We start from the raw sequence: 19,813 nt of genomic DNA, 5'->3' as shown, positions 1-19,813 counted from the left end.
TTTTTTTTTATATAATAAACCTGATTTCGTTTGTTATCAGATATAATGTAATTTTTCTTCCCCTTTTCTCTCTTTTTTTTTTTTTGATAGCGAGTAACGTCAATAGATTTCTTTATTATAACAGAAAAAATATCTAAAATGTTAGATACGGTTATATACCTATATTTATACACACACATAGATGATATGTAATATATACAGTTCGATCGGATCAAAGAAATATGAAAGGAGAAAAATGTAAAATCTTGATCTCATGAAAGAGTACAATTCTTTTTTTAATTCTTTTATTTCTCTCTACTTTCTTTTTTTCTTTTTTTTCTTTTTTTTTTCTTTTTTTCTTTTTTATTATTTTAATAAAAACACAAAAAGAAGAAAGATACAAGAGCATAGATACATATGTATGTACATATATTTCAATCAGGTCCAATGATCGACATCGAAGGTATGTACGTTCAATTTAGATTTGGATTCCCTTTGATCGATCGCATAAAAGAAGAGAAGATGCAAAAGTTTCAATTGAAAGCTTGCACGTGGCCACTCACCTTGATTTCGGAATTCGATTTAGAGAAAATTCAGGAAAATGAGGAGGAAGAGACAGATAGAGATAGAGAGAGAAAGAGAGAGAGAAAGAGAGAAATGAAAAAAAGATATTTGAAAGCAAAATTGTCGAACTTTGAAGTACGAAAACAGATGAGAACGTACTCGATATCTCGAAGGGTGGGAGTGAGTGAGAAAATTGATCTGATCAAAATTTTATTCTAAAGTAAAGAGATGATGGAAAATAAAAGAATGATTTTCTTTCTTGATTCAAATTTTTTTTTTTTCTTTGATAAAATTCTATTGAAAAGATTAAAAGTGGAATACGAACGTTTCAATAAAAGTGTATTATTATTATTACTATTATTATTATTATTATTTTTACTTTTTTATGTTATTACTGTCATTATTACGACAGTAATAATAACTGTAGTATTAGTTTTATGATTAATTCAATATCTATTAATAAAGCAGTTTTATTCCTTTTCATTCATAATTTTTTTGTTTTTCTTATTTTCTTTTATATAATTCTATCAGAAAAATATTAAAAAGTAAAAAAAGAACGTTTCGATATAGACATTATTATTATTATTATTATTATTATTATTATTATTATTATTATTATTATTATTATTATTATTATTATTATTATTATTATTATTATTATTATTATTATTATTATTGTTATTATTATTATTATTATTATTATTATTATTATTATTATTATTATTATTATTATTATTATTATTATTATTATTATTATTATCATTATTATCATTATTATTATCGTATTTATCGTCTGTTAATAGTCCAAAAGTTATAATTATTTATGAATGCTTTAAATAATAATTAATAATTCGAAAATACAAATGTAAAATAATTGTTTCTATTTGGACAAAGATGATCATGTAAAATATTTGAAAATATTCTAAAAGTACAAGGATAATTCGCAGTAAGTTTTTACCCAAGCGCAACGATAACTATGCCGGTGGTTTTATAATTTAGCTGCCTTATGCGGCTACGTTTCACGGTTGCTTATGAGACCTAGGTAGATTGTATCTACCTATACACATATATACATTTTCGTGTATATATATATATATATATATATATATATATATATACGTATACTTACATATGTGAAAGATCTACCGTGGTTTTCTCACGTCTAGCGAACGTTTATCAAATTGTATTATGCAACGAACTTGGTTTTCTCGTTTAAAACATTAACGACCGTACAAGAGGTTCCTTTAATTAATGAAACAAAAAAGAAAAAGAGAGAGAGAGAGAAAGAAGAAGAAGAAAGAAATAAAGAAAGAAAAAAAGAAAGAAAGAGAGCAAATTAAACATTATCAATAAAGTTTTCCAATCAAAGAATAAATGATAATTCGATAATTCATTTCGTTCATTAATTTACTTCGTCAGTTGATTCGAACGAGTTCGTTCAGAACGTCTAATAAAAAGAAAAGAAAAGAAAAGAGAAGAGAGGAAAAAGAAAATTAGGTATCGTAAGAAAGAAGGAAAAGAAAAAGAAAGAAAAAAAAAAGGAAAAAGAAAAAAGAAACAAAATAAAGAAGAAAGAAAGAAAGGAAGAAAGAAAGAAAGAAAGAAAGAAAGAAGTGTTTCAAGAAAGAAGAAATTGAAGGCCGAAGTTTGATAAAAATTTAACCCCGTAACTTAAGGAAATGATGTTCTTATGAGAAAAGAAACGTCCACACGTCGCGCTCACACAAACACCTTTGCCAAATACTAAGATCGCAAAGAAAAAAAAAAAAAAAAAAGAGAGAGACAGAGAGAGAGAGAGGGAGAGAAAGAAACAGGAATAAGCTGTTCAAAGTCGAGACAGTAGCACCCACCGAATGTATCACTTTTGTAATTTTTCTCAAACGGTGAGACTACTGTGAGTTGACTTCAGAAATAGGTCAGAATTAGAAAGACGAGGAAAATGTCCAGTTTGGTCTGCTGCCCTAACTTTAACTCTTACAAGAAGAAAGAGAGACTTTTTCTTACACTGTCTACAACGTAAAAGTGTCTCATTACCTAAGCTTTCGCTTGGGGTCCTCGTCACGTCGTTCCTTTATCTCTCTCTCTCTCTCTCTCTCTCTCTCTCTCTCTCTCTCTTTTTTTTTCCTCTTTTTATCTTTCTCTTTCTTTCTCGCTGTATGCATTAAAGTTCTTCCACTTTTGAAAGCCCACTTAACGCGCCTTCTCTTTTCTTGACTGTTTCAGCTGAAGGCGTTCTATGTTGATTTCTTGGTACCCTTAGAAACGAACTTGGAAAAAGATACTAAGGTTGTTCAGGTTGGTATACAAATATTACATATATATATATATATATATATATATATATATATATATATACGTATGTATATAAACATATAAATACATATGTATGTATTCACGTTTGCTTGAGAGATTCATAACTGAGAGACTAACTTTTGTCTATATTGCGTTCTCTTACGCAGAGCGAACAGAAGAAGTTCCTGCAACAGCATAAGACCAGATCTGAGACTTACAGTAAGGCTGCGGCGACGATGAAGAAACAGAGAAAAAAGTCAAGGGGTGCTGGCAAAAGTGGACTCGCGATGGATAAAGAATTGAAAAATATGCAGATATTAGAGGAAGAGAAATCGAAGCTCGATGCATTTTGTGAGCAAAGTTTAAAAAACGTGAGTGATCTTTTATTCTTCTCAATTTTTTCTTTCCTTTTTCTTTTTCCTTTTTCTATTTTACATTTATTCGTTTCCCTTTTACAGGCTATGACGCAAGAGAGAAGAAGGTATGGATTTGTCCTTGAACGACAATGTTCTTTGGCAAAGCATTGCGCAAGCTTTTACGAAGTCGCACTCGCTGCTCTTCATCCATCGGTTGACAAATGGCGCGAAGTTGCAGCCACCAGAGAATATTTGCCACAATCCGTTGAGGACATGTTCGCTTCGAGACTGAGGGTAAGTTTGCGCGAGAGAACTAAACGACATATCCTTGATTGAATTCAAATTTGGCCCCATTCATTACGAAATTTTCGACTAATAATTATAGATTCAGAATAGTAACGAATGTTATTGGAAATCGAACCGTTTTAGGAAAACATTATTAACTAAGCAATAATAAATTAATAATATTGATTCATTATTATGTTCTATAATACCTATTGTAAATATCATTTCGTGGTAACAATAATAATTAATAATTGATTAATGATGTGTGCACACACATACACACATACACATGCACACACAGGTACATGTGTGTTAACGATTAAACGTAATATAAAAATAATATATAAAATAAATAATAATTAATAGAAAATTAAAAATAATTCAATATACTGGATCATGAAGTGGCTTAGGTATGGCTGAGCTTTCATCTTCATAAACAATCATTTTTATTATACATTTAATTAATTGAATACGTTTAATATATTAAACTGTATTATTAATCGAACGATACGTCTATTTTTAATTAAACGAAATTAAATAAATTTAATTAACGACAATGATAAAGTAAAAAAAAATTTCTTTCTTATAAATTTTAGCAAGTCTCATTTTGGCCTGAGGACGAGGAAAACGGTGGATCCGAGCTAACAATGAGCTCACAATTGAGGAAAACACGAAGCATGGATAGTTCTTGTTTGGAACTTCGTCTTGGTCCACCATCTGGTAACACACCCTCCAGTGCTCATCACGGACCACCACCGCATTTACCAGCTGTGCTTTCCAGAGCACGATCGGAGGCCAATTTGCATGCCTCCACGTTATCCCTCGGCCCAGGTATAAGAAAATTATCTTTTTGTATTGTTTTTTCTTTCTTCTTTCTTTTCTTCATATCTTTTTTTTTTCTTTTTCTTTCTTTTGTGTATGAAATTTCACTCTATGATAATCATTAATTCTGATGTATAATGGATAAATAATGATACACGCATTTAATATTTTTCATTTTATTTTTTGAATTTTATAACTACGAAAAAAAAACGAAGCTTATAAGTTTTTGTTATTTGATGGAATAATATTAATTACTGATCGAACTTATAAATTGACAACAATTGATAATTGTCCATTATCAATGAAGAAAACTTTTCTATCGATGAAACAGGAAAAATTTATTTGATCGTAATGATTTTTTTAATGCATATTTTATATAAGGATATAAACAGAAATTTTTTCGATAATTACAGTTTACAAAAGGAACATTATTCAACGATACGGAATATCGTATAATTTTGAGAATCATAATTAAAATATTTTATTTAAAAGTAAAAAGTAATTACAGATAAATTGATAATAATCCTGGAGCAATTTTCTCAGATCTCTTTACAGAAACAAAACAAAAAAAAACAAAAAGAAAATAATAATAATAATAATAATAATAATAATAAGAATAATTACAAGCGAGAAACTTAAAAATTGTTTTTATATTAACTAATTAAAATTTAATTTATTAATTTTCTTTAAACACCTATATAGAATATTTTATTGAGTTAAAACATTATTAGAAGTATCAACACGAAGAGGTTGGTTGTATAGATTTCAGGCTTGTAATCGAATTTATAGAGGAGGTCTGAGTAGAAATCTGACGCGCAAGCTTTTAGTACTTCAGTTACGGATTTTCAGAAGGGATCGAGCCATGTATCGGTTGCACTCTATGTAATTTGAATATGCCTTTAACTAAAAGCAAACCAAATGAAAACGTTCTCTCTCTCTCTCTCTCTCTCTCTCTCTCTCTCTCTCTCTCTCTCTCTCTCTCTCTCTCTCTCTCTCTCTCTCTCTATCTCTTCTCTTTATGGGTACTACGCGTTGATTATTTTTAAATACTGAACGATAATCAAATAAACCGCACTCGAAACTCCCTCAATTTCTTTCTTCCACTTTCGTTTTTGTTATCACAAATTATACGAGATATTACAAATTATATATACATACTTATACATATATTATGTATATATAAATATATATATATTTTTAATAAAATATATATATATTTTTTTTAGCAAAAAATTTTCTTTCATATTCGATAAGATAGATGATTACTTCTTCGAACGACATAATCGACGATAGGGAAAAAAATTTTTCTCTCGATTATATTATATATATGTATACGTATATCTACTCTCCGATCAATTTTTATTATTATTATAATCATTATTATTATTATTATTATTATTATTATTATTATTCATCATTCATCATCATCATTATTATTATTATTATTATTATTATTATAATTATTATTAATCATTCGAGATACAACAAATCGTTTTTGTTTTTTTTTCTTTTTTGTTTTTTTTTCTTTCTTTCTTTCTTTTAACGAGAAAGAATATTCGTCGTTACATAATTGGCGATATTTATTAGCGCCGTTAACGTTCTTATCAATATACAAAATTTTCAAAACTTGTCAAAGCGCGTACAAAGCACATTCGTGCGGACGTAACGAAATGTTGAAGCTCGAACAAGCCAGGAGTGTTCGCTAAACAGTTAGAGGAGGATTGAACGAATACAGAGTAACGTTAGCGAGTGGACAGCATCATCACCGTCATCATTGATACGAAGGGAAAAGTATGTATATATATATAGGAGAGTAGAAAAGGGGTGGTGAGGTGAGGTGAGGTAAAGTGAGAGAGTGGGGATGTAGGTGGGGCTGGATAACCATCAACAAGGGCTGGTATACCCATCGAGTGTCGAGCTCTTTCGGTTGTTATTTGCCCTCGCCGTTCGAGGATTTGCAATTTTTCCTCCTCTCGGATCGTAACGAAAAGCGAGAGAAAGAGAGAGACAGAGATAGAAAGAGAGAGAGAGAGAGAGAGAGAGAGAGGGAGGGAGGGAGAGAGAGAGGGAGATCATGAAAGCTCGCCGATCGAAATGCCGGCAAACCGGCGTGCGAAATCGATCGAAAGCTCGTGACCTCCCCCCTTTATTCTCCCCTCCTTCACCGCCCAATTCACTTCGAATACGTACTTTTTTTTTCGTTTAATTTTTCTTTTTTCTGCCTTTTTTTGTTTGTTTGTTTGTCAAACGACGCTCTCGAAATAGCTTGCTAATTTGCAAATATCCGAACACTCAAGTAGTAACCAATATATATGGATATGTATATGTATATCTGCACGCGTGTATATATATATATATATACAAGTAGGTTGTTTCCTACCCTCCACGCTGGACCATTCCAGCAAGGATTTTTAACCCCATGGAAACTTGTTCACCCAGAGACACCATCACTCTTTCGTTCTTGTTATTTCGAATTACAATGTTCACTGATTTCGCACGCGTTACTTCTATGTAATACTTTTCGATATCGTTTGAATCACAAATCAGTCGATTGTTTGCCAGGTGATTCGACGTTTGAATGATTTCCTACCTACCTGTACTAACCTACCTACCTCCCTCATATCAAAATCCACCCTCCGAAACAACCGACCAGGTGGTAAAGTTTCGATCTCGCCGAGAAAATACTTGATTTTGTTGATCCCGAGTTAACGGAGTGAAAAAGAGAGAGAGAGAGAAAGAGAGAAAGAGAAAGAGAAATTTTTGAAATGTTATTGTTACCATTCCATTTTCACTATCATTCAAAAAATATGTCTCGGCGTAATTATAATCGGCGAGTAATGTTTATTTAAGTAAATAAATTCGTGGAAAATTAACGAACATTGAAATTAACATGGATTAAGAAATGCAAGCAGATTGGTGCGATGAGTTTACTCGTAATTCTTTCATTCCAGTAATTTCCCTCGATTTCCGACGAGCGCATATTCGATATTACGCTGACCTTTGAAAATCCTCTTTAACCCGAGCTCGTTTGGAAACACAGACGGCGCGGATAATATTGGAGGGTAGTTTTGAATAGAATCACGAAGGGAGACAGATATACATATAGATACGGGTGTTGGATTCGGCTATTCAAAATCGCCGTTTTCCATGTTTTATTTCAAGCTATTCGTGTAGATATCCGAAAGTCGATGATGCATAAATCATTATCCCTCTCATAATTTCAATTACTAACACTGTACTAGATTTTCCAATTGAAAATCTCATGCTTCTTGATTTTTTTTTTCTTTCTTCCTCTTTGTTCTATTTATATTATCCGCTAATCACTTTGAATTTTTTCGTAATTTGTATTTAAAACAAAAAAAAAGGGAAAGAAAGAAAAAGAAGAAAAAAAATGTTGACATGAATATTCAATTTCTTTTTTTTTTTCTTTTTTCTTTTTCCTTTTTTATGACGAATGAAAAATTTGTAATTCAAAATTCATGAATAATGGGAGCAATAATTATTATTTATCTACCGTATTTCAAATTTTATTGTATACAGAGAAAAATTGGCCGTTCAGTTTCACAAGTGATTTCCGCTGTATCATAATTTCAAGGACTTTTTCTCTAAATTTTATTTTCTAAATTATACCAACAGTTAATCGTACGGCAGAAGTTTCGGTTGCATCGCGGCTCGTTCATCGTCTTCACCGGATCTCTATCCACTAGATTTTCAATTATTATAAATCTTCGTATCACACGGAATCTTTAACCCAACGCATATTTCGTTCCGCGTAGTTTCTCTAACCCCTCCTGTACCGTAGCATACAATAGCCCATAAATTCGAAACAGGATTCTCTTTCCCCTTTTCTACATCCTATATTCCTTCCCATAACGACATTGACAATGAGAACGACCCGTTGATAATTCTTTCATGCATGGTTTCATCCTAGATCACCGTGAAGCGGAAAAATATACAAGAAATATTCTTATTTTGCATGAAATTATCATAAAAGTATTATACATATGCAATGATCATTTTTATCCTTTACGGTTCTTTAACTTCTCACGAAAGTCAAACGAAAATATTTAAAACGTTCTGGTAAAGTGAAGTACTCGGGAATAATTAAGTATAATTTATGCAACGTACTCTGCTGTTTGAAATATCTTGAAATTAACGTATGAAAGTACAGCGAATATTTGCTTGTAAGTTTTAACATCAATATGATTTTTATGAGCTTACCTTTACATAAAAATTACATCAAATCCAAAATCAATAATTGATAGATCCCATTTCCATTATTCTTTGGAATTTCTTGAAATATGAGATAATATTCAGAATTGATTTATTTTTGTTTTTCTCTTTTTTCTTTCCCTTTTTTTTTTCTTTTCCTTCAGTAATTTCTCGAACACGCAGAACATTGAAAATAGATCTTACACAATGAACGACCAAAGCTGAATGATATTACACGAAAGTATTCTTTTTGTATTTGCAGAAGTCCCGGAAACTCCACCACGACCCAGATCCATGGCTCCGCCGCTTTCTCGTAGCAGCGGTGTTGGAGTAGGAGGAGGTGGAGTTGGAGGTGTTGGTAGTGGTGGTGGTGGTGGTGCTGGTGTAGGTGGAGGCGTTAGCGGAAGCGGAGGTGGAGGAGGCAACAGCAGCGGCAACGGCACAGGACCGATTTCTGGGGGTTGGGGAGATGCACCACTCGCAAGAGCACTCTTCGCTTATCTCAGCTCCGGAGAGAATCAGTTGAGCTTTCTCGAGGGTGATCTCATCGCACTGATGGGTGAGTCCTTACCAATCCGATCATGGAGAGAGAGAGAGAGAGAGAAAGAGAGAGAGAGAGAGAGAGAGGGAGAGAAAGAGAGAGAGAGAGAGAGAGAGAGAGAGAGAGGGAGAGAAAGAGAGAGAGAGAGAGAGAGAGAGAATTATCCCATTCCACTTTCCCCATTTGCAATCGCCATTAATTCGTTGCGATTCTACTCATGAATTGTCGTCGAAATTCTAAAGAACAGGATGTGATTAACGTTAATTGGCAGGATTTCCCTAGTTAGACTTATTATTTCAATTGAAACTTTCTAATGGATATTTGAAATTGATATGGGCATCCGTTAATCGTTGTATTAGGTGATCGTCAAAAGGGCTGGCAATTCGGTGAAAATCTTCGTACGCAAAGTTCAGGATGGTTTCCATTGGCATATACCGAAGTTATTATCGACGATAGTTTAGGGTAAGTCTATATATATATATATATATTAAGTCTATATATATATATATTTGATAATATATTTGAATTTCGTGTAATAATTATTATGATCTATTACGTATAGAAAATTAATATAATACGTGATGTAACGTTATGTAAAAAGATCACCTAGTCATGGTGCTAGCAATGGTAGAACACCGGAACCACAAGCAATTCCACCGTGTAAACCACCACCCTCTCGTCCGCCAGTCACACCGAGTAGCATCGACGAGTTATCGAGTGGTCATCATGGTTCTGGAAACAATAACATAAACAGCAACAGCAATAATAATAATACCAATAGCTGTGGAACACCAACAAATGTCCCTAATAGTAACAGTGCACACAATTTAGCCACTCCTACTGCTCGTCAATCTAAATCGGTGAGAATAAGTGTATCGTATTGAGTCGTTAGATTTATATATACATACACATATATATTCTTTTTCTTTTTATTTGTCTTTATTACTTTTTGATTGAGATAATCTTTGAGTTATCTTCGACGTATCGATAATATGATGAATTTGTATTTCTATTTTCTATCAGATCCGTCCATCAGGTACATTACCAACTGTCCTAGCTGGTGGTCGTAGAGTCCAACCACCCGTCCCACCAATTCCACCACCCCAAGCGGTGACCTCACTTCACAGTAGCAACGATAGTGGATTTTCTAACGAACCACCTGCTCAACCGGATATTGATTATAGCGACGACGAGGCCATGAGGTAAGAAATATTCCTCTATTGTAGATTTCGATTGCTCACCGGAAACACACTTTGGGACCATTCATTCTAACTTACTCGATTGCTATCTCTTAAAAGATAAAGATATAAGATTGACTATATTAGATTTTAGATTGGAACGCTTCTGCCTGTTTGAATGAGATTAAGCGTAAGGATTGGAAGAGCTTTGTAAGATAGCTATGGCCCGCATAAATTTCTTTTTTCTCTCTTTTTTTTTTTTTTTTTTTAATATTGTTCATCTTTGTGTTCTTTCTTTCTTTTTTTATATATTTATTTATTTATTTTTTTTTTTTTTTGATCGCTATTACTTGGTATTTGGTATATGCTAGAGACATTATAGAACTCTTTATAGCTGCGTTTTTTTGACGTAGCCGTCATTAAGATACTGCTCCCCCAACTGCCTCGATCGGGTTGATTAAAAAAGAAAAAAAAAAACAAAAAACCAAAACAAAAAACAAAAATGTAGGATTAACGATGAGAGGATCGACCCTGCCACCTGCGGTACGTTAACAGAGCCTACGCTTTTCTTTATTTGCTATGACGATATCGTTTTCTCTCGTTATTTGTAGATTCCGCATGCGTTATCGTGGTCGGTGGAACTAAAATCCGACGTGGTGATGGCTCACACTTTTCTTTTGGATCCTATGCTCCGAAACACACCAGGACACATCCGACACGATCCCTTCACCATACACGATCCAAGTTTTTTCTTCTTTTTTTTTTTCTTCTTTTTATCTTTTTCATCGCATATGCAAACTGTACAGCGTATCAACGATTTTACATTTTTACCTTTTGGCTCTATTGGTTGTCCTCGCCCGCCTCTCATCATGTAGTTTATCTTTTATTCTTCTTCTTTTTCTTCTCTTCTCTCTATTTCTCTCTTTCTCTCTCTCTCTCTTTGTCTTTCTTTCTTTCTTTCTTTCTTTCTTTCTTTCTTTCTTTCTTTCTTTCTTTCTCTTTCTCTTTCTCTTTCTCTTTCTTTCCATCTGCACACTTCGTTTTTTTTTACTCATCCTGAGCCTGAACGATAAAACAGACAACGTCGAAGAAAGCCACGTCCTGAAAGAATCACCGAGTCGTCCGGGAAACAACAACTCCAACAACAATCGAAGGACGATCAGAAAAGTTCGAACGAGAAAAATTGGGAGAACGATTCGTGGAAGACGATATCGCGAGATGAGAAGAGCTGGCAACTTTATAGAACGGCGATGGACTTGTGGGCAGAATCTAATGCGAATCAAAACAACGAGAACGACGAACCAATTTCTGGGAGATACTCCAGTGGTAACCGGCGTTATGATAACAGTCAGGATCGACAAAATACTCGCGATTACTTTAATCGTAATACTTTGGAGAATGGTCAATCTAATACTGGTAAACGGGGTAAGAAAGTTCAAGATAAAGTTCAAAAGAACGAATACGATTCCCGTGTACGGCCAAATCCAAATCATCGAAATAAATTTTCTACCGGCGAGGAAACGTCAACGAGAAGCTCTAACAGACGAAATAACGAACAAACTCAATCGAGTTTGCGTCGAGAAAATTCAAAGCGAGGTAATAACAAGGAACAAGAGGAAACGGAGGAGGACGAGTTGGATATGGATGACGAGGAAGAGGATGCATATGGTTCTGGTATTGATTATCAAAAGAAATATTACAACGATAGAATCGAGAATCAGGATCGAAATTCGCGTAGAAGTGGTTATCGTTCGTTAGAGAATGACGAGTCGAAATATGAAAATGAAAAGACATCGTCAAGTCCGTCGTCGGATAGCGACGACGAAAGTACAATAACCGTACCGGAAATTGGTAGGAAGGTTGAACATATTGCACAAAAGTTGGAACAGACAGCACAAAAGTATGCTCGAGAGCACAGTCCGCCGAAATTTATGGAAAGAAGAAACGATTACAAGAGCTTAGAACGTAACAGAGAGGAGAAACAACTTCAGAATACTTATGATAGGTATAACAGCAACGAACGTGATAGGAATCGATTGGTTCAGAGATTGGAGAAAGATAGGGATAGATATTTCGATAAGTCGTCGGCAATATCTGGAAAAAGTTCGACTTATGAAAGAGAGAGAACATTCGAAAAGAATCCCGATAGAAATAGAAACATAGAACGAGCTTCTGGTCGTCGTTTCGAAAGGCCTAGACCACCTTCGGAAGAAGCACCTGAAAGGCCAACTGACATACGTGGTAATTATTTCCGTGATCGTTGTTATTCGGATAAAGAGGAAGCTATTTATGGTGAAACAGGTAGGTTTACGAGAGATCCACTCTCGCTCGACAAGGAACGCGGTTATGAGTCTAATTTCGAGACCAAATTGGAAAGAACTAAAGTAATCGAAAGACATGGTTATCAGAGTATGCTCGGACAACAAAGTAATCTTCAACGAGTAGATAGAAATGAACATAATAATAGTTTAGAGAGAAACGATAATAACAATAATACTTTGAAGGACGATAGAAGACCATTGTTACCTCGACAAACGACCGCTGTTGGTCATTTGATTCAAACAGGTAGATCCTTCGAGGTTGACACGAAAAGTCCAAAATTAGTTAAAAGGACTAAATCATTTTGGAGGTTCCGCAGGGATTCCGACGTTTTAGAGGGTATGGCACTTTGGCAGCATCGTTCTCTCGTTGATATACCGAAAATGATAAAGAAGGAATTGAATGAGGATAGATCTAACACGTTTGAAAAATCAACGAAGAAACGTAGTTCCGACAGTAGTCCAACATCTAGGCGGAGTCTTGAGAAACGTGACAGTGATGTTACCTTGACAAATGAACAATCGAGTCAAGATGAACCAAAACCAGCCGAGAGGATTCACGTGCCAGATAAAAACGATTATTTCGAAGACTTTCCGACTCCTGCCGAAAGACCTAAAGTCATCGAAAGATCGGAGTATCGGATGCATCAGGAGGAGAGAGCATATTTCGTTGGTAACGTTTCAAGAAAGGCGATAATTGAGAAGGAACGCAAACGTAGCCTCGAGGCAAAAAGAAACATGATCGTTGCCGAGTTAAAGGAGAACAACGAAGTCAAGAGGAACGAGAGGAGAGGACAAAAAGATTATGGGAATGAAAATGACAATGGTCTTATACGTAGCTTCAGTGAAACTGAGGCTTCCGATGAGGAATCAACTTATAGTTGTATCGTTGTAAAGGATCAAACGGTCGCGGAGAAGACATTATTACCGAGAACGAAATTAAGAAGAGATTCTGATCGCGATAGGGACAAGAACGTGTGTGGACCATGGTACGATCTATGGGGTGTCGATTCGTCGGTCAACAATAAGAAAAAGAAGAAGAAGCAGCAATAAGATTCTCTCTTTCGTTTTGTTTCGTTTCGTTTAATTTAGTTTAGTTTAGTTTAGTTCAATATCGTATCGTATCGTTTCGTTTCGTTTGGTATCGTTTTTGTTTCTTTCTTTTTTAATTTTATTTTATCTGATTTTTCTTCTTTTCTTTTTTTTTCTTTTTTTTTCTTTGTTTTTTTTTTTCTTTTTTCCCCCTTACGATTTTTTCATTCTTACACGTACACCCATACGTTTCGGTTTATTCTTTTGTTTTTCTTTTCTATTTTATTTTATTTTATTTTATTTTATTTTATTTTATTTTATTTTATTTTATTTTATTAAAGTTTATCTTTAGTTTATCTTCAGTTATATCCACATCACAAAACCCCCGACATTATTCTACGTGTTCAGAATTCTCTCGACGATGAGTGTACTTCACGATGATAGCTTGTAGCAACTTATCATCGTTATCTTGTATTTGTACCCTTTTAACTATACGTAAATGTCATTTGAAAATCATATATGCTTTTGCTCGATGTTTATCCTTTTCGTTTCGATTCTTGCTCACAGTCCTATGAGAATATAACGTGTTTTTGGTCAAAGTCTCCGAGGTTGAACCGTGCGAGGACACACAACGTTATGGTTGTTGCTTCACTCGTAACTCTTGTCTCGATCGCTCTCACGGTACAACGACGTTGCTTTAATAAAACGGTATGCCCTTTTCGCTAGAATTCTTGCTTCGTATGTTTCCGAAACATGTGAACGTTATGATTCTTTGTAAGTTTCCCTTACGGTATGTTTCAATGTATCGTCATTTGTATGCTATGCAAATTTGTACCTGCATAAATGCATGTACCTTAGGTTCGATATGTTATCATTGTTATTATTATTATTATTATTATTATTATTATTATTATTATTATTATTATTATTATTATCATTATTATTATTATTATTATTATTATTATTATTATTATTATTATTATTATTATTATTATTATTATTATTATTATTATTATTATTATTATTATCATTATTCTTATTATTATTATTATTGTTATTATAATTTTATCATAAGACTATAATTGAAAGTTTAAAGAGTTATTCAGATATTAATTCGATATTATCTGTCTTCGTCTTTATCCAAATATTTATCTCACAAAAATCGAATTCCTTTCGTATATTTTTTATATTACATATTGCATTACGTTATCTATAAGGCATAGTAATCTCTCCGTTTGAAAATCTTACAGGACCAACATATTTGCAACAGTGAAACTACGAAAGACGAAGACTAACGATCGATCCGCTCCAGCTCTCTCATGAGACAAATTATTTCAATAGATCGTTTCAACTCCGAATATCAAGAGAGAGAGAGAGAGAGAGAGAGAGAATACGAAAAAAAAAATGTTTTTTCTTTACTTTGACAAACGACAGTTCCTTCGCGTTGCCGTTTTCCAAGAGCCGAAGTCGGAAATGATAAAGAAACGAAATGAAAAAAAAAATAAAAAAAAATAAAAGCAAAAAAAAAGAAAAAATAAACAGAAGAAACGAAATAATCAAAATTCAACATTAAATTTTACATGGATGTCCGTCCAACCAGTACGTCCATATTAAGTCCATTATTAAAAACTATAAATTGCTATCTTAAAATCAAAAGAAGAACACTCGCCAGGGAAGCTAATCGCAGCTTTTTATTAGGAAAAAAAATAACAAAAAAATATATAGAAAGAAATAGAGAAAGAGAGAGAGAGAGAGAGAGAGAGAGGGAGGGAGGGAGGGAGAGAAAAAGAGAAAAGCAAACGCGCACTGCCAATTTTTCGAGGGCATTTCCTTTTCAGAGAGACTGACATTTTCATTCAACGATTAGGGACCATCCTAGCGACGTGATCGAAAAAAAAAGAGAATATAACATGATATACATAAAAGTCAAAAACAAAAAAAAAAGATAAAAAGAAAGCAAAAAAAGAAAAAGAAAAAAATATTGAAAAGTAATATATACTCCGAAGGAAACGAGGAAAAAAAAATAATCAATTCGTTTTGCTGTAATTAACGATTATTTGACATTATTTCACTCGAAATGGCGACACTTAATGATTTCTTTTAATTTCTTATGATCGAGATATCAATTGTATATTGCCTACATATATATATGTATATATATATAATTATAATATATATATATATAATATATGTGTATATATGTATATATATATATATATATACATATATATATATATATACACATATATATACGTATGTATGTATGTACAGTGTACCAACAAAGTATTCGTACGTTTTTTATTTAAATCGTATAAATTATTTTTAAAGAAGTGAGCAAAGGTATGCTTTCTATTTAAAAATATTTTAAAAATATTTTGTTAATGATCGATCGATCGATATTTCAATAATCTAACTCGTATACAAAAATCACTTGATTTTTTTCATGATACGGTGCATTTCCAAGTATTTCACGCGAAACAATCAGATTTACAAAATGCACCAATAAATTTATTTACAAAAAAAAAAAAAATTAGATAATCCTAATCTTCTATTGTTTATTATTGTCGCAATAACAACAAAAAAAAAAAATAAAAAAAAGAACACTCCTTTATGACCGATAAACTTTCATATAACCATATACATTCGAATAAAAATTATTATATGAAAGCTTAAAAGAACTTCAAAATGTATTCAAGCAATTTTGTGAGCCGCTGTACATAAACTCGTTTATTTTTCTCTTTTTCTTTTTATTCTTTTTTTTTTTTTTAATTTTTATTTTCTTTCATTCTTTTTCTTTTTGTCTTTGTTGATTCACTTTCAATTTCATTTTACTTTTTGTTTTAATAGTCGCCACGCGTAAAAGTTTTACGTCGAGCTTCGCTTTTACTATACCAACAATCCGGAACCCTCCTCTTGCTCTCCAACCTTTTCCTCCCCCCTCCCCCCCCAAACACACCCACTATCGTCCCATCCCTATTTTCCACTCACATTTTTCCTGGACATCGCATCGTATCGCGTCGCATCGCATCGCAACGATAGTTTATTTCCGGATAAGTTAATCCTGGACGCCCTGTCTCCTGTCCTTTGACAACTTCTCATTGCGTTCAACGACGAAACGAAAAGCGTTCGTTCATTCAGAAATTGTAAATCGTTTTTCACGTACACACATACACACACACACACACACACCTCTCCCATAAACAAACAAACAAACATACAAACACACACACACACACATATACACGCATCCGCTTTATCGCGATTGAACGACGAACTCTTAATAATCTCGCGTTTCTCGAACGTTTCGTCGTCTTCGAGAGTCATCTTTGTTATTTCCTTTTTTCAATTGTTTTTTTTTCTTTTTTTGTTCGTCTATTCATTCCTCTCTCCAACCAACGCAAAATTCTAGCATTGAATTTCGTGGTTAAATGTCTCAACGTCGTCTAACTTTCATTCGTCACTTTTTATTTCTCATACGAGATATACGTAGAACGTCGACGAAGAAAAATCCCTTTCTCTCGTAGTCCCATCCCTTCCTTCTCTCATCTTCTTGTTTAACTTACAGGGAATAAATATTTTTTCTTTATTTTCTTTTTTTCTTTGTTTTTCTTTGTTACTCCTGACAACAACTTCTCGTTACAACGAAAATTGCTTTGGTTTTTTTTAAGTTAAGTTATTCCTATTCGTTTGAATTTTCAAGATCGTTTTCTTTTTTCTCTTTCCTTATATATATATACTTCATTAATATCTAAGAGATAAATCATAATGAGAATTAAAATATTTTTTTTTTATTTATCTTACAATTTCTTCAAAAAAAAATTAATTTCGTTTTATTTCTCTCTTGTTTTGAAATTTCAAGATCGTTTCCATTCCCCTCACCTCCATTTTTTTCTTTTTGTTAGGTCTTTTTAATAATTCGTAGGACAATGAGTATTATCATATACGTGTATATATATATATATATATATATATATATATATATATATATACCTCATCGATAAATCGTTAATATTAATTAATCAGGATATAAACAATAGAGAGAATCGAAAATGAAAATGATTGAGAAACGTCGTTCGATGCGAGTCAATTGTCCGTTGTATTATCTCGTGGCTGTGGGCTAAGCGGATCGGAAATTATCAACGAAGCATAGTTATCGATCGTCTTTTAAAATCGTATAAATTTAGATTATTATATCACGTGATACAAGACTGTGGCAAAGTTTTGAAAAAAGAAAAAAAAAAGCAAAAAAGATAAAAATAGACAAACGAAAGAGAGACAGAAAAAGAAAGAGAGAGAGGAGAGAGAGAGAGAGAGAGTGAGAGAGAGAGGGAGAGAGGGAGAAAATAAGAAAAACATTTTTTTCAATGGATCCTTTAAATTTCCAAAGTATCGATCATAATCGAGAAAAATGATCGATAGGATTTGGAGATCGTACGATTTTTGCCACACGCACTTGTCCCTCGTACATATACATACATTACATTAGTCGCGTTTCTTCAAATACACATAATTGTAAATATTTACTCAATCTGCTACATTCCTTTTCGAGGACAATTGTTAGAAAGAAAAATGAAAAAAAGGAAAAAAAGAAGAAAAAGGAGAAAACGAAAAAAAAAAGAAAAAAGTATTAAAGAACAATTCCGTCTTTATTTGACAAAAATACTCATGTAAAATGATTAACGTGCATACATACATATGTACACATACGGAGGACACGGAGATACATAAATATATGTGCGCGTATACGAGCGTGCACACACACATACACACACACACACACATGGAAACTATACGCATTCAGTATAGCTTTATCAAGTAGAGAAGGAAAATAGAAGCGCGTAAGGTGAATTAAAAGGGGAGAAAGATTTGAGGAAGAAAGAAGAAAGAAAGAAAATATAAAAGATGAAGAAAAAGGTGAAGAAGAAAAAAAAAAGAGAAAAAGAAAAAGGATAACAAAAAGGTTTAGGGCAAAAATCTTTTGTAACTGCGTTTATAGGTAGGCGCCTCGTATTTAAGAAGTCCAGAAGTAAGGGCAAAATAAATTAAAATAAAAAAAATGAAAAAGAAAAACAAAAAAAGAAAAAAGCATAAAAAAAGAAATAAATAGAAATATAAGAAGAGAAAAGGAAGAAAGGCAGAAGATGTTAATATATTATAAAATTTACATGTTGCATTATATCGGTGAGAGCAACGTCGGAAACTGGAATTCTCAAGCGAGATTGGTCCACAGGGAAATGAGTGAGAACAAAATAGATGAAGAAAAAGAAGAAGAAGAAGATAGAAGATAAAAGAGAAGAAGGATCGAAGAAAAGAAAAAAAAAGGATAGAGAGAAACAGAGAACATTTCATCGACCGAATTCGCATTTCCGACGATTTTGGGTAGGCTAGGAATTAAAAAATAAATAAATAAATAAACAAATAAAATAATAAAATAAAAGAATGAAATTGTTGTAATAAGAACCATGTACACATACATATGCGTTATATATAGATATATATATATATATTATTGTTATTATATTCACGTTTTTTGTGCAGATTTGGTCAATTTAAAATTTATTTCATCCCTTCGGTATATAACCTTCGTACGATTCCCGTTGATCATTTAACAAAAATCTGAATTAGTTTAGATCTATCGTCGATAATATGACAAAAAAAGGGACGAGGAAGTTTAACCATAAAAATAAAAGGGAGTACTTAATTTTGATCGATGCGATCTTCCCAATCTAAAATCTTCCTAATGCACAGAAATCTTTTACGGGATAAAATCATCTTTCTATTTTTCTTTTTTCCCTTTCTTTCCTTATTTTCCAGATTGTATCATTTCTCTTTAGTTGAATTAGTTTGTCTGTCTAGAGAAAATCGAAAGCACATACATACACATATATCTTCCTTTATGAAGTAATCATGTTAATAGCTACGTCTGAACCGGATTGACGACATTATAGGCAATCTGCTTGAATAAGGAAGATCAGCATTAGCATATAAGACAAGAACTTATATATCAATATCTTATGCATATGTATATAATATATGCTATATGTATATACGACATACGTGATGTGTTGTATATCAATATGTATATGATATGTATATGTATAGATAGTACATATATCATTTCATATATATATATATATATATATATATATATATATATATATATATCATATCATAGTAGGTAAGGTAAATGCGGTTGTCGTTGATAAGAGGAAATTTCCTTGATACGTCTCGCAT

General features: G+C 32.7%; 1 protein-coding gene across 2 annotated transcripts in view; it reads left to right on the top strand.

The window, feature by feature from the left end:
* The window catches only part of IRSp53 (Insulin receptor substrate 53 kDa), a 167,023-nt gene extending 150,790 nt beyond the window's left edge, over positions 1-16,233 (top strand). For both annotated transcript variants that reach the window (XM_035871079.2, XM_035871080.2), the window contains 9 exons: positions 2,767-2,838; positions 3,003-3,206; positions 3,294-3,485; positions 4,073-4,307; positions 8,773-9,069; positions 9,411-9,513; positions 9,653-9,911; positions 10,075-10,253; positions 11,308-16,233. In XM_035871079.2, coding sequence (XP_035726972.2) covers positions 2,767-2,838; positions 3,003-3,206; positions 3,294-3,485; positions 4,073-4,307; positions 8,773-9,069; positions 9,411-9,513; positions 9,653-9,911; positions 10,075-10,253; positions 11,308-13,600 — 3,834 coding nt within the window. In that variant the 3' untranslated portion in view covers positions 13,601-16,233. The remainder of the gene's footprint in view (positions 1-2,766; positions 2,839-3,002; positions 3,207-3,293; positions 3,486-4,072; positions 4,308-8,772; positions 9,070-9,410; positions 9,514-9,652; positions 9,912-10,074; positions 10,254-11,307) is intronic.
* The last annotated feature ends 3,580 nt before the right edge of the window (positions 16,234-19,813 follow it).

This window comes from Vespa mandarinia, chromosome 1, assembly GCF_050613455.1.
Source record: "Vespa mandarinia isolate Hongniang chromosome 1, ASM5061345v1, whole genome shotgun sequence".
NCBI classification, from domain to species: Eukaryota; Metazoa; Arthropoda; class Insecta; order Hymenoptera; family Vespidae; genus Vespa; species Vespa mandarinia.
This window is presented reverse-complemented; position numbering and strand designations above follow the sequence as displayed.